This window comes from Lipophrys pholis (genome assembly GCF_963383615.2).
Source record: "Lipophrys pholis genome assembly, chromosome: 14".
In the NCBI taxonomy this organism is placed as follows: domain Eukaryota; kingdom Metazoa; phylum Chordata; class Actinopteri; order Blenniiformes; family Blenniidae; genus Lipophrys; species Lipophrys pholis.
The window spans coordinates 27,841,338-27,856,924 of record NC_137633.1 but is presented as its reverse complement, the minus strand read 5'-3'; the positions used below and the strand labels follow the sequence as shown (position 1 = coordinate 27,856,924).

Here is a 15,587-nt window from a genome sequence, read left to right as displayed (position 1 = left end):
ATTCTTTAGTTTCCTTTTAAATATGGAAAGTGTGGCTGATTGTTTTAAGTTGCTTTCAGACTCATTTGGACCTCTGACTTATACTAAAACTGGTACATTTTAGTTTTCTATATTTACCTTTTCGAAGCAGTTTATTTCTGGTATAATGGTGAGAGGGTAAGTATAATGGAATGAGTTTGAATATTCTAGTATTTGACCTATTAACAACATTATACATAATACCTGCGTTGTGATAAAGATTCACTTCAGGAAGCTTTAGGAGACCATATTTATGGAAGAGCTGTTGGAGAGTTTGGCATCGACCATGAAATGATTCTTAGAGCTTTTTATTGTCGTGTAAGTAGAATAAGTATTGTTCCAGAAAACGTTACAATAATTCAAGTGAGGCTCAAACAGAGAAGTACAGTGATAAGAGAGCTTCAATTGGAACCGTCTCATTTTAAATAATAGGCCGACAACAAGTTTTTTACTAGTTCTATAATATGATTTTTAAAATGTATGAATTCATCTATTTGGATTCCTAAAAAATGTATGGAATTCACTTTTTTAATATCTATACCATCTATATTTCTATTCATGGCCTGATCACTGTACTCATGACTGTTTGAGCAGAACATAATATGAAAGGTCTTGCTAATATTTAATGATAATTTATTACATTTAAACCAAGTCAAGTTGCTCATTCAGGAGCTTTTCAAGCTGATCCATGTGCCTGTGTGACATAAACAAGTTTGTGTCATCTGCAAAGAGAATTTTGAGAATTTCACTGCAACATCGTACAAAGTCATTAACATAAACAATAAACAAAAGAGCTCCCAGACTAGATGGAGAAAGGTCGAAAAAGACTCTAATTCCTATTTCTCCTCTTTCAAATGCCTCATTTATTTTCATCATCTCAACCAGGACAGAAACTCAACACACACACACACACACACACACACACACACACACACACACACACACACACACACACACACACACACACACACACACACACACACACACACACACACACACAAATGTTACTGCAGCATCACTATTCATTGTCATTATTTATTCCCAAAACCTTTTAAATTCAATTCTGCATATCTGACTCAGAGATTCTACCTGATGGTCAAAGAGCAAAAGGATGGAGAGAATGTAGGAGACCCATGAGTGCTGCACAATTGCAGATTTCGATCCCACAATGAAGTTTAACAGGATGATACACACATTAACAAAATGGATTGTTTTGCGATATTATGCAACTTCCCCATTTCTTCAGTAACATTAATAAGTGAAAAAACATCATGATTTAAATTTTTGCCTTTTGTTAAAATAAAAACATTTAGAAATACAGACACATACAAAAAATAACATCTCCATTTATACTAATATGAACATTATATGCTTAAATATGCATGCAGACATAGACATAAATTTTAAAATAATCCTGTTTCTAACCATGACCAAAGACTCACTGATACACATGCGTTCAAATTTATTGATTTCTCTTAATGAGGCCATAGTTTTTGTTACTCTGGCAACAGGAGGCCTAATGGGTTAGTGTGCAACCAGAGTTTGGTCCCCACTAGTATAGTATAGTAGTCTCTCTCTCTCTCTCTCTCTCTCTCTCTCTCTCACACACACACACACACACACACACACACACACACACACACACACACACACACACACACACACACACACAGGTGACATTAAAAATAAAGTATTAAGAAGCTGTTATTTAGTCTTAATTAGCCTGAAAATGTTGAACATGAACTGGTGATTAATTTCCGCTGCTGCTTTGCCGCATGACTCCCACAGACTTGATGTTCGTCTTTGCAGTCAAACTCTTTGTATCCAAATTGACTCATCATCATAATCCGCGTGGATACAGATGTTTTGTCAGATTTAACCTGTAATTTTCAACAATTATATCCTTCCTAACTAGTAATTGTAAGAACACGAGTCATGACTTAATGAGGGCGGGAAGGAAAACGTGATTCAGCGATCAAATTAAAAGAATTTCTCCACATTGCAGTAATGATGCGACATGATAATCAGCAGGTCAAATCCCACAGAACATAATGTCTCCCAAAGTATTTATGTAACTGAAATCACTATTATAAAAGATTGAGCTGATCGTAATCAGTTTGTTTCACAGAAAACAGCCCTAATCAAACAGAAATGATCAACTGTTTTGTACAAGAAAACCTCACATGAACTTCTGGTCAAATGTTAAATTAGCCGCTGCGGTGACAAGATTATTAGGAGTGAATCCTGTTTCGCCCTACAGGGGGCAGTGCAAGCCTAAAATTGAGTTAGGAACTGCACCTTTGAGTGAATCAGTAAACCATCAGAGAGCATCTTCTACCACTGAAACCAGAGGAAAGAACTTAGAATCACTTTGAATTGGACAGTTTTCACCTCTGAGTGCATTAAGTAAGAACAAAATTAATGATTATAATTCATAGGGGTTCAAATGTGTTTTGGATTGATCTTCATGCTGCAAGACCATATTGTTAGTGATCTGGCCTAATGGTAGTTTTCTCATGTTGAACAAAAAAACAAAAAAACAAAAAAAAAACAAGATCAGAAATGTGTTCTTCTGGAAAAATGAAAACACATTTTAGTAATGTTTACACTCTCAGTAATTGAAATTAAAGTGTAGGATGAAACTGGAGAAGGCTCACATATGCAGCGGGAGAACATGTAAACTCAAATACACAAGCTTCTGTCTACGAGAAGAGAGTGCTGACCTCTACACCACGGTTCCTTACAGATTTACAATCAAGAAATTCCCAAAACAGCAGAGAAATGTCATGTGGATAAAATCCTGGTGCACGTTTTCACAACAGTGTTTTGAATCGTAAATGCTGAACTTTCATAGCGTTTTTTTCCAACAGGAAAACTTCATTTTCAGCTTCCCTGACAGTCAACACTTTGTCTAGATCTCTAAGTCTTTTGCCAACTTCTACTAACTATCATTCATTTCTGTGCTCTGTGTGTTAACATGCAGTGTGATAAACAACCTGATCATTTTGTGCCCTGAACTCTACAAAAACAATGTCTGTTGGCCGTGGTTCCAGTTTTCCTGCTTCATTTACGGGAAGAAAAGAGACAATGTTCTCTTCCTGTGGGTGTTGTGTTCAGGTGTGTGAGGTTAACTGGAGCTTATCCACAATCCTGCTATTATGCAACCTTAAGTTGGAGTAATTCTCTGAGTTCTGAAACGTTATAAGTGAAAATGTTGATGTCTGTAATTATGTGTGTGTGTGTGTGTGTGTGCGTGCGTGCGTGCGTGCGTGCGTGCGTGCGTGCGTGCGTGCGTGCGTGCGTGCGTGCGTGCGTGCGTGCGTGCGTGCGTGCGTGCGTGCGTGCGTGTGTGTGTGTGTGTGTGTGTGTGTGTGTGTATGTGTGTCAGTCGGCTAAAGTGGCTAAAGTGTGAGTCGGGTGTTTCCAATGGAAAGTCACAGTGAAAAAATAAAGGACATTGATGCTTTCCTGTGTTTTTGTTCCAGGAAGACGAGCCTGAGAGGCCTCGCACTCCCACTTGATTTATGTTTCCTCTCTTTATCATTGAAGCCTTTAAAACCAGTCGCCTGCTGCTGTTGGGTGAGTTAAATCGAGGCCATGTTGTCAGGGAACGGCATGCTGTTTGGAGCTGCTTTGGTTGTCGTCGCTCTCATTTCGCAGAGTGAGTTTGTTTCCTTCTCCATGATTTCTCTGCTTTGCCGCATTCGCGTTTCTTTTTTAAATGCATCTGGTTAACGATTGCTGTCTTTAATCATGCGAGGTGAGGGTATAATCGGTGGCAGGGAGGCGGCTCCGCACTCACGGCCCTACATGGCGTCCATCCAGCTGCCAGAAGGAGAGAACCTGAAGCACGAGTGTGGAGGCTTCGTGGTGGCGGACCAGTGGGTGATGACTGCGGCTCACTGTCTGCCCACCGGGTGAGACGACGGCCCACAACCTTGCCATAACATTTGGTTTACACTTGTAGAGTTTGCTGGACACACAATTGTGTTTCTTCGATGAATTTGCTCAATAATTGTAGTTTTATTGTATTTATTAAAATGTTGTGTTCAGTGGCGTTTCTAGATGTAAAGACTTGGTGGGGCAAGATTTTATTTCAGGTGTAGTGACACTACTGAATTCCAAAGTAAAGTGTGCGCACAAACTTTTAGCCACAACGTTATGACAACCATAACTGATACTTGGAAATAGCCGATCAAAAAAAATAAAAAATTAAATAAAAAAAAAATATCAATGATGGAGTTTGAATCAGGTCATGAAGTCTCTGAGACGGCAGCTCAGCCCCTCAACCACCAGTAAAACTACAAGCTAATGAGATTCTTAAAAAGTGTTCCTCACCGCATTACACAGTTTACAACTACTTACTTAAATTTTCTCAGAAAATGTAAGAGTATCAAACTTGTACTCATAAATAATCGACCTAATTAATTTAGATTCTTAACTGTTTGTTAGCTTTAGCTGCTATCAAGCTGGTATTTGTCCCACTCACTCTGGTTCTGTGAAGCAGAGCCTAAATCAGCAACAGCCAATCAGCTTTGAGCTTCTAATGACGTTGTTAGTGGGCGGAGCTTCAAGCATCAAAATCACCTGAACTGAATGAATGGAGCCACAGCCTGAGCATGAACACTTATAGTTAACTGCATGCAATACACACTGCATGGTGAGGGAGGGGCGAGCTGCACTAAAGCAATACACACTGCATGGTGAGGGAGGGGTGAGCTGCACTAATGCAATACACACTGCATGGTGAGGGAGGGGCGAGCTGCACTAATGCAATACACACTGCATGGTGAGAGAGGGGCGAGCTACACTAATGCAATACACACTGCATGGTGAGAGAGGGGCGAGCTACACTAATGCAATACACACTGCATGATGAGAGAGGGGCAAGCTGCACTAATGCAATACACACTGCATGGTGAGAGAGGGGCGAGCTACACTAATGCAATACACACTGCATGGTGAGGGAGGGGCGAGCTGCACTAATGCAATACACACTGCATGGTGAGAGAGGGGCGAGCTACACTAATGCAATACACACTGCATGGTGAGAGAGGGGCGAGCTACACTAATGCAATACACACTGCATGGTGAGGGAGGGGCAAGCTGCACTAATGCAATACACACTGCATGGTGAGAGAGGGGCGAGCTACACTAATGCACCATCGGTGTGGATCAGGAGGAAACAACCTGAAACCACAAGAGGAGACCAAGAACCAGGGAGTTCAGTCCTCACACAGTAACTATGTACTCTATAAGAGGAAGTTTTATTCACAGACAAGAAAATATTGTAGATAATCTTAAAGAATTGAATTAATAGCATACTTTGCATGCAGTCCTTTCTGATGACACCAGGTGGCGCTCAGCCTCACCTGCCCCTAATAACCAGTCGCCCCTGGTTGTGTGTATAATTTTGTGTACTTGCCTATGAAGCAGGCAGGATGAAACTATTACTATCGTTGAGCCCCGTTTAGTTCTCCTGCCTATTTTCGTCTGCCAAACTAGTCCCACGCCGTCGGGAGCATGTTCACAAAAAGCACATCAAACAAATGCTGAAAATTTGGGAATAGTGCACTATAACTTTTGTGAACAATTCAGCAAAGTGTTTCCGCAAAAATCGCAAAAAAACTGAAAAGAAAATTCCCATACAAAGCGGATGGAATTTTGATGAAAAACACTCAAAAACTGCAGATGATGCTTTAGGTTCAACAAGCTTTCAAATCGGTCGCTCACTTCTCGATAACCAATCACTTCCTGCAGTCCTCCAGAATCCGTCGGAGCCATTTGCTCACTGTCACAGCTGATGGTCACTAAATACTAGTACTTTATTGATACTTTTTAACTATTAGTGGTTATTTATGGATACTCTTTAACTACTTTCTCTATTACTGGTATGTTATTAATAGTTTGTAACCATTTCTGGTTCAGTATTGCTACTTTTTCATAATTTCTGGTACTTTCTTGATGCTTTTTCAACTATTACTGGTATTTTATACTTGATACCTTTACTGGTACTTTATTGGCAGGCAATTCCATCCAAATGTTCTAAATCAGTTATTCTTTTTTCCACAGACCAAACGGGAGGAAGGTCGTGCTGGGTGTCCATTCTCTGAGTGAACCTGAAGAAACAAAGCAAACCTTCGACATCCTAGAGCTTCACAATCACCCCGAATTCTCAGAGTCCAACTATGACAACGACATCGCTTTAATTAAGGTAAATCCCGTCTGTCCTGCTGTTGCTGTCAAAGACGATAAGAAACAGAGAAGACAGTCGTCTGTGTGACGTTTGCAGCTGGATCGTTCCTTCAACGCCTCTGAAGCCGTGGCAGCCGTGGACTTCCTGCGAGCCGGCGGCACGAATCCCAACACTGACGCAGAGGTGGAGGCCGCCGGCTGGGGGTCTCTGGACAACCTGGGGTCCAGACCGGACCGGCTCCGGGAGGTGGTGATGGACGTGGTGAACCCGGTCCGCTGCAGACGCAGCGACTACTTCGGCAGGAAGTTCACCAGCAACATGATCTGTGCTCACAAACTGTGTCCGGAGCCCTGCGACCAACCGCACAGGAAGGAAGACACCTGCGATGTGAGTCTGAGCCGTTACAGAGCGGCACGGTGGTGCAGTGGTTCGCTCTGTCGGCTCACACGGGGTCAAGTTGTTGTCAAATACTCCGGATTAAACCTGTAATCCCAAGATGTTTAACCTCAGAGGACTTTTTGCATGTAGTGTGCTATAAATCATTCCCATAAATGGTTTGAGTGCGTTTTGCAGGTCAAATCTTCACCAGACAAGACAACAAGAATAACAGGGGTCTTTTCTATGTTTTGCTGTATTTTGTACCAGATGCAATTTAAAACTTTATTTTTACAGATTTTGAGACGAGATGTTTGATTAACATGATTTTTTATCATAAGTTCATGTAGTTTTGCACCAAAACTGAAGGAAACATGGAGAGTTTTCTCTTTCTGTAGCTGATATAAGATGAATTTTGTCTGAAATTAGTTTGACAGCCCTGGTCCAGTAGAAGCCTGGCGTGTTAGTCTTGTTTTTAGCTTCATGCTACTAATTAATGCTGTGCAAGTTGCTTAAAATTAGCACTAGAATACTAGAAACTAGAAAACTAGCTGTATATTAAAGAGTAGACATTTTAGTTGTTACTGGCCATCACTAGTTATTTTAAAACAGGATCTGATGTCTTAATATTGTATCCACAGCTGTATGACTGCAGTTCATTTGAACTGTTTCTATTGTGTAAAACGTTGCTTTTATCCTGTGACATCTCTTTCAAACCTGTTTCTGCTTCTGGTTTTGTGTTTTCTTCTGTTTTCAGGGTGACTCCGGCGGCCCGCTGCTCTTTAACGGCACCGTGGTGGGCATCACCTCCAATGGAGGGAAAAAGTGTGGCCAGTTAAAGAAACCTGGAATTTACACCATCATCTCCCACTACACTGAGTGGATTGATAACACCATGAACCTGCGTCCTGCAGCGACGACGGACCCGACTACATAAACAGCTGAGAGCAGCTCCTCACAGGGAGGACCAACTGAGACGAGGAGGGCTGAGATCTTCAGTCATCTCAATTCTGCTCAATATTCATACTTTTCTTTATGAAAAATGCTAATCCTGCAATCATGCAAATTATTAGTGATAAAAGAATGGTTGTCCCTGAAAGTGTTCTTCAGAAATTAAACATCAGTGAATTAGTATTTGAATGTACTGAAACAACAAAAATGTCCCTCCACAATCAGTATCTATTGTCTGTTGTCTCTAATAAAAAACATTTCAGCCAGATAATTGAGAGCTTTGCTATCCAACACAGTAAAACAGGTAAATCTACAAACTCTGATTGACATTTAGCAGCACATCCCACGGATCTCCTTTCCTTCTCCCATATGAAGTACAGCCACAGCAGTTATCTGAGATACATGGATACTATGTGATGGGTGAGGGTAAACCTGCATTAATGTAGTATTTTAACATTTTATTTCAAATGAAAGCTTTTAAAAAGACGCCAAGGCAAAGAATATTATTTGTTCTTCTTTATTTCTCGTCTGTGAGCAGACAGCTGTTTCAGCATCATGTGAAAGGCAAAAAACAAGACCTGAAATCATTTCTTACTTTAAACAAAAAACAGTACGTACAGAGTAAATATTGATATTTTAACATTACAATTGATCCAAAAGCAAACCAATGTAATCTCTGATATATCAATATCATATTCCTCTGAGTCACTGAATATTTTTGCATGAAGATGAAGCTGCTTGTCTCTTTGTTCATGTTTAATCTCTCGTCTGACAGGCTGGACACACCGATGCATGTGAACAAACACACATCATGTAATATTATCTCTGTATAAATGACTCAATAAAACCCAGTTCATTCTGATGGGATGTTTTCACTTCTTCATCATCCTGCACTGATGATGCACCAAACTATTCCCCTCATGGCCTTATAGACTCTTAATTAGAATCACATTGTGTGTCAGACTGACAATTAAAACATTTCTTAAATCTGACTGTTTTTCTTCAATAACAATTCGTTCTTGTGATTAAGGTACCTTCCTCTTGTTTTCATGCAGTTTTACTGGTTTATTGACCTTTGACCTCCAGGCAAATGAGATATCAGTGAAACAAATCTGGAAAACTTGTCCGTTTTCATACCGAAGAAGCTAAACTAAACACAATGTGCAGCTGAATCATGAAGGCAGACAGAAAAACCTCCTGATGGTCTCAGCTGATTAGCTCAGTTTTGAAAATCCCCACCACCAATAAATCAAAAAACAATGTTGATTGTTTTATTTCAGAAAAATATAAGCAGTACCTTCCCTCTGTATGTGCAACAATAGGGTATTAATCTTAAATTCAGCTTAAAGTTTGGAAGCACTAAGTTTCTAAAGCAGTTTAATACAATTAAAGAAACCTGAAAATGCTTTTTTCCCCTTGAAATAAGTTAAAATGCACCATTAGTTTGAGTTTTGGAACAAAATGTCATTGGAATTCATCAAATTTATAATTGATTTGTCAGTTTGAATAATGAATGCTGGCAATCCCACTCAATGAAATAGTGAGTTGACTTGACTCATTTAGATTCTGGTGGCATGATAACTTCATGATCATCCATTTAACTTTTATTAGATTGAATCACATCGTACAGATTTCATCAATCTGTTGCTTCATAGATTAAACTTCTCTCAGTAAGTAGTTTCCTTCCAACCCTCCCTCCTTCCTGTCTTCAAGCTCTTTGCTCCTTTCCTTTAGCTCCTGAGGACAAAATCTTCTCGCAGCGTAGGCGTGTCCTCCGTGTGCAGCCACCAGTTTGTTGATTCCCAGAAGCAGATCTTTCACCTGAGGATAGCTCAAAGCATTCTGGGACTTTGTGATGTTCAGCTCGTAGTACCGACTGCCACACTTCCGGATGAGATCCTGCAGAGCGGAATGAGCGCCTGACACGTAGTCGTTGATCCTCTGAGGTCTGTGCTGGTCGCACTCGGCCTGGACGAAGAGCACAATGGCGTGATCGGCAAACTCCCGTCCGAAGATCCTCTGCAGGTGTCCGAGCATCTCACTCTCGCCCTGCGTGAAGCGTCCCATCTGGAGCACCAGCAGGAAGACGTGTGGACCGGGCAAGGCCAGAGCAAGGCAGTCCTTCACCAGCTCCACATTCTCCACGCCGTCTTCATCCCACAGCTCTGGAGTGTCCACCAGGATGACCCGCCTCCCCACCGCAGACACCTCCTTCCTCTTGCAGCACACCGTCTGCGGGGCCGGATCCAGAACGGAGCCATTGACCGAGTACTGACCCCCGGCTCGCTGCAGAAGTAGACCAAGAGCAGAAGACTTCCCACTGCCAGAGAGACCCAACAGGATCACCGACGTCTTCTGGGATTCCTCATCTGAAGCAGAAAAACAAATTCATTCTGAGACTCCGTTTACACGACAACCTTTCATGTGAAAAGTGAAAACGCATTGTTTCACTTTCACACAACAAATGAAAATGATATCCGATTCCACAGAGAAGACAGAAGCATATAATTGAGGATACCTCAAGCACAGTTTAATAGTAATTCACCAAAACTACCAATCAGGGAAATGTCCTTGAAAAAAATATATGTTTAGAAAAAGTTTTCCACACTGTAGTGTTACTCCTCTTTAGTATAATGGACAGTGTCTCTGCCTGCCCAGCAGAAGACTGGGGTTTGATTCCCTGACAGGAAGTCATAAAGTTTTGCTTTTTTTTCAACACAACACTTAAAGGAGACATATCATGCTTTTAAATCCTTCCTTTTTACATATAAATCATACAGTTGTGGTCTATACAACGCGAAACTGCAATGCTTGGGTCTGAATTCCTCATTATTAGAGCTCCACAGGCCCCTTTTCTACCCCTTTTCTGATGCGCTTCTGAGAGCAACTCGTTTTGGGGCGGTCTCTTCAAATGCAAATGACACACTTCATACCCCGCCTCCTCTCCAGGTTGCAGAGGTGATACTCGGTTCAACGTCACCCTGTTCAGCCATCTTTGTAGTTTGATAGAACAGATACAATTATCTAGCGGCGCAGAAACTTTATATTCACACATTATTTACAAAATGTCAACAAGGGAAGATTTGTCCATCCAGCCATACATGTTGGAGCCAGAGTCGGACCCGGCGGAGCCAGATGAAAATGACCATGATGCACCTACAGAACAACGTCTTCATATGGATGTAACGCAATGGTGTGTTACTATATTTACACTAACTTCTCCATCCATGCCCACTACTACAATACTGCCTGTATTACAACGACTATTTAACACAGAAGTTACATTATAATCTAAAACGAGCACACAGCGCTAACATATGAAGACGGTGCAACTGCTAATGCTAACAAAACAATGACAGGGACGTCTTATCATCACACTTTTTAGCGTTATATACAGCTTACCGAAGTGCTCTGTTCGTCGTCTCCATAGATAGAAGGAACTGACCGCTCAATCAGACCAAGTCTTTCGGCAAATCCTTCTTTATACTGGTGGAGGTTGTTGAAGCAGTCGTCCTTAAAGGGGACATATCATGCTAAATCCACTTTTTTAGCCCTTAAATGCATGTTGTTGTATATTTAGAGTGTTTAGAAGTACAGAAAAGTTCAAAGTAGTCTCTTCAGGTGCTCCGTTGATATCTTTATATTCTGTTTTGGTCATATTTTGCGATCGGTTTCGATTTTTCTATTCTCTATTACGTTTTTTGAACAATGACGTCACAGTATTCTCAGCGGAACTGCCAAATTAGGACATCGACATTTCGAGCAATCCGCCATTTTTGTTTCTCGCTGCGATTTTGTAGTCCAACCGAAGTTACGAGAGGATAAGTGGAAATGTTCGGTTGTTGGATGTAGTAACCCACAAGCTTCGTTACACCGTCTCCCAGCATCAGAACCTTTTCGAAGTGCCTGGTTGAGTTTTATTTTTCACAGAAATGTACCCACATCTGTGGGTAAGGTCATTTTTGTGTGCGCGAATCACTTTAAGGACGACTGCTTCAGCAACCTCCGCCAGTATAAAGAAGGATTTGCCGAAAGACTTCGTCTGATTGAGCGGTCAGTTCCTTCTATCTATGGAGACGACGAACAGAGCACTTCGGTAAGCTGTATATAACGCTAAAAAGTGTGATGATAAGACGTCCCTGTCATTGTTTTGTTAGCATTAGCAGTTGCACCGTCTTCATATGTTAGCGCTGTGTGCTCGTTTTAGATTATAATGTAACTTCTGTGTTAAATAGTCGTTGTAATACAGGCAGTATTGTAGTAGTGGGCATGGATGGAGAAGTTAGTGTAAATATAGTAACACACCATTGCGTTACATCCATATGAAGACGTTGTTCTGTAGGTGCATCATCGTCATTTTCATCTCGCTCCGCCGGGTCCGACTCTGGCTCCAACATGTATGGCTGGATGGACAAATCTTCCGTTGTTGACATTTTGTAAATAATGTGTGAATATAAAGTTTCTGCGCCGCTAGATAATTGTATCTGTTCTATCAAACTACAAAGATGGCCGAACAGGGTGACGTTGAACCGAGTGTGACCTCTGCAACCTGGAGAGGAGGCGGGGTATGAAGTGTGTCATTTGCATTTGAAGAGACCGCCCCAAAACGAGTTGCTCTCAGAAGCACATCAGAAAAGGGGTAGAAAAGGGGCCTGTGGAGCTCTAATAATGAGGAATTCAGACCCAAGCATTGCAGTTTCGCGTTGTATAGACCACAACTGTATGATTTATATGTAAAAAGGAAGGATTTAAAAGCATGATATGTCTCCTTTAAAGTGCTTCGCGCACACAAAAATGACCTTACCCACAGATGTGGGTACATTTCTGTGAAAAATAAAACTCAACCAGGCACTTGGAAAAGGTTCTGATGCTGGGAGACGGTGTAACGAAGCTTGTGGGTTACTACATCCAACAACCGAACATTTCGACTTATCCTCTCGTAACTTCAGTTGGACTACAAAATCGCAGCGAGAAACAAAAATGGCGGATTGCTCGAAATGTCGATGTCCTAATTTGGCAGTTCCGCTGAGAATACTGTGACGTCATTGTTCAAAAAACGTAATAGAGAATAGAAAAATCGAAACCGATCGCAAAATATGACCAAAACAGAATATAAAGATATCAACGGAGCACCTGAAGAGACTACTTTGAACTTTTCTGTACTTCTAAACACTCTAAATATACAACAAAATGCATTTAAAGGCTAAAAAAGTGGATTTAGCATGATATGTCCCCTTTAAGACTAAAAACAACAGATAAAAGTGATTACAGATCGTCCCGTCGGTTATCGACCGGCGCCTCCAGGCCGATTGTTTAGTTATAAACGGTCTGAAACGTTTCCCAACCTATCATAGTCCTAAACACTACTGATGCAATATATTTTTGGCCACGACGATTTGGTGGCGCTGTTTGCCAGTCAAGTCGAAGATTATATACTGTATATATAATACAATATAACTGTTTACAATAAAACTTTTTAGAGATAATCTTTATAAACAAACACCCCCATCTCATTTTTTATCAAACATAGATATTCATGGCTGCGATAGTCATCATATTTATGACATGCTATGCAGCACTAGCTCTCAATCATGAGTGGAAATGTTTTACAATATTGTGAAGTTATCACCTTTATGGTTGAATTTGTTATTCAGTGGCTACTGTTGTAATTTTAGTGAGTGTGAGTATTGTGACTGTGAAGTGGCCCTCACCAGCAGCGGGCGTCTTCTGCAGCTGCACAGTGAGGCTATTGAGAGCCTCCTCCAGGCTCTGCCTCCTGCTCTCGTATTTCTTCCGCTCGGCTGCTTCCTTCTGCCTCTCGTCGGCGTGTTGGGTCTTCAGCTCCTGCATGTGTCTGGCTCTGTGGGCCTCTCGCTGCTCCACCAGCTGTTTAAAGACCTGCTCCTTCTCCTGAGCCTGCATCAGCTTCTGCCTCAGTATGTCCACGGCCTGGTCCTCCGTGCTCCTCTTCCTGGCTGCGCCGAGCATGGACTCTGTGTAACCGCTCGATCCGTTTTCACTCACGATGCCGTTGACCATCTTGACAAGTGCTCGCAGTCCGTCGGCCGCAGCAGGTGACTCGACTCTGCAGTATCGGCCATCACACACTTTGATCAGATCCAACAGGTTGTCGTCCAGCCTGTCGACCACATGACAATCCTCCACTGAGAGGATGATTAGGTACTTCAGTGCCTCAGCTCCAAAGCACGTCTGGAAGACCTCGATGAGTCTTCTTTCCCTCTTTGTGTACGCTCCACCTTGGATCAGCAGCAGAAACACACTGATTCCATCTGAGCAGGATTTGAAGCAGCAGTCAACCGCCTGGCTGATGTCTGCCTGCGTCATGTCCGGGTTTAACTCTGCACAGCGCATGCTGATGGAGTGGCCCTCCACATTCAAATCACAGACCTGGTTTGATTCCACTGAGGTGAAGGTTAACTGATGACCTTTGTCTACGCAGCTGTCCTGCAGCAGAGACTTCAGAGCTGACCAGTGATCCGCCGTGGAGAGGACCACCATCATCTCCCTCGTGTTTGCTTCGCTGTCTGCCAGAGAACACAGATATTACTTCAGGAATTCAAAATCCAAGACATACTTTGATATTGTGCATGCAGTTAATGACAAACATTCATATTCATGTGTTCACTCACTGTGGGACATGTTGTAGCTGCTCCAGTCAGTTCAAAGATCCTCGTCAGATCAAGAAAAGTCATGAAACTGGATCCTCTGCTTCTGAATCTGGCAATATATGGAGGCTGAAAATGCTTCCTGGTGACGACCGTTCATGTGGAACCTGAAGGAAATACATTCAGCAAACAATGGAGAAGGAAAATGTGTCTTCCTCATGCTTGACCTGAGCACGAAGCACGCACGCACGCACGCACGCACGCACGCACGCACACACACACACACACACACGAACACACGCACATCCATGCACACACAGTCACAAACAGCAGAGATGAAACAAACTAATGATACTATAATTTTTGCACTCAATGAATTACATTTAATTTGGTGTTTTTACACTTTGCAGGTCATCATGTGGACCAGACTATAAGCTTTAGCTGGGCAGTTTTGGCCCACAAGCCACATATTTATGTCTTTAAAAAGTGAATACCCTTTAAACCTCTTTCCAGGGGTGGAAATAAAGACTCACAAATGATTTCTATAAGTAATCACTTGTTGTTTGTGCCTGTGCTTTATTTTGTTTTCCACTGATGTAAGTCTATTCCTACTTGAGTACAATCTACACAATGTAAGATGAACAGACTTTATTAATACCACATGGGGAAAGTCAGTATGCAATTCACTGAACAACTTTTTCGTTTACATTTTTTTCATGATTAAATTAATTTGCTACAGAAAACAAATACTGTTTACATGTAATTACTGTAGAGCAATGTTATATACTTATAATTTCCTGAGAAATTCAATAAAAATTTTGACATTCCATACAGCTAAACTGAATCCAATGATGTTTAAAAGGCGCAGATGTTTTTAAGTAGTTTTGGAGAACATTACTTTGTATTTTGCCGAGGATATTTGTAAATATGAGTATTTGTACTTACCGTAATATAGAATATAAAACAAGCACCATTACCATTACATGAAGAAATTAAAAGTTTTGATGTCTATTTAGTCCATACTTTTCAGTCCTTCCTCGTTAGTATAGTGGACAGTATCTCCGCCTGTCACGCGGAAGACCGGGGTTCGATTCCCCGACGGGGAGAAACTTTTTTTATTTTTTTATTTTCAAAATAACAATTAAGACGAAAAACAACAAATAAAAGTGATTATAGATCGTCTCGTCGGAAAAATTGACCTACACCCACAAGCCGGTTGTTTAGTTAAACGGTCAAAAACGTTTCCCATTCATTTCGACGGTAGTCCTACACCACTAATGATGCAATATATTTTCGGTCACTACGACTTGGCGGCGCAGTTCGCAGCTCAAGTCAAGTCGAGGAAAACGGTTTACAATAAAACTAATTCTGATCTAAGGAAATAATTTCATACAATTAGTTTAGTGTGGAAGCCGTCAAAG

At 41.4% G+C, this 15,587-nt stretch overlaps 2 protein-coding genes across 2 annotated transcripts; one reads left to right on the top strand and one right to left on the bottom strand.

Moving 5' to 3' along the window:
* The first annotated feature begins 3,428 nt into the window (after window positions 1-3,428).
* On the top strand, window positions 3,429-8,402 carry cfd (complement factor D (adipsin)). Its single transcript, XM_080480294.1, has 5 exons — window positions 3,429-3,679; window positions 3,779-3,935; window positions 6,091-6,232; window positions 6,311-6,601; window positions 7,347-8,402. The coding sequence occupies exons 1-5, from the start codon at window positions 3,616-3,618 to the stop codon at window positions 7,524-7,526; spliced, it is 834 nt and encodes a 277-aa protein (XP_080336420.1). The 5' UTR covers window positions 3,429-3,615; the 3' UTR covers window positions 7,527-8,402.
* Window positions 8,030-14,259, bottom strand: LOC308119963 (uncharacterized protein). Its single transcript, XM_080480292.1, has 3 exons — window positions 14,191-14,259; window positions 13,252-14,085; window positions 8,030-9,909 (listed from the first exon to the last, which is right to left on the bottom strand). Exons 1-3 carry the CDS (start codon window positions 14,198-14,200, stop codon window positions 9,197-9,199), a joined length of 1,557 nt encoding a protein of 518 aa, XP_080336418.1. The 5' UTR covers window positions 14,201-14,259; the 3' UTR covers window positions 8,030-9,196.
* Between the last annotated feature and the right edge of the window lie 1,328 nt (window positions 14,260-15,587).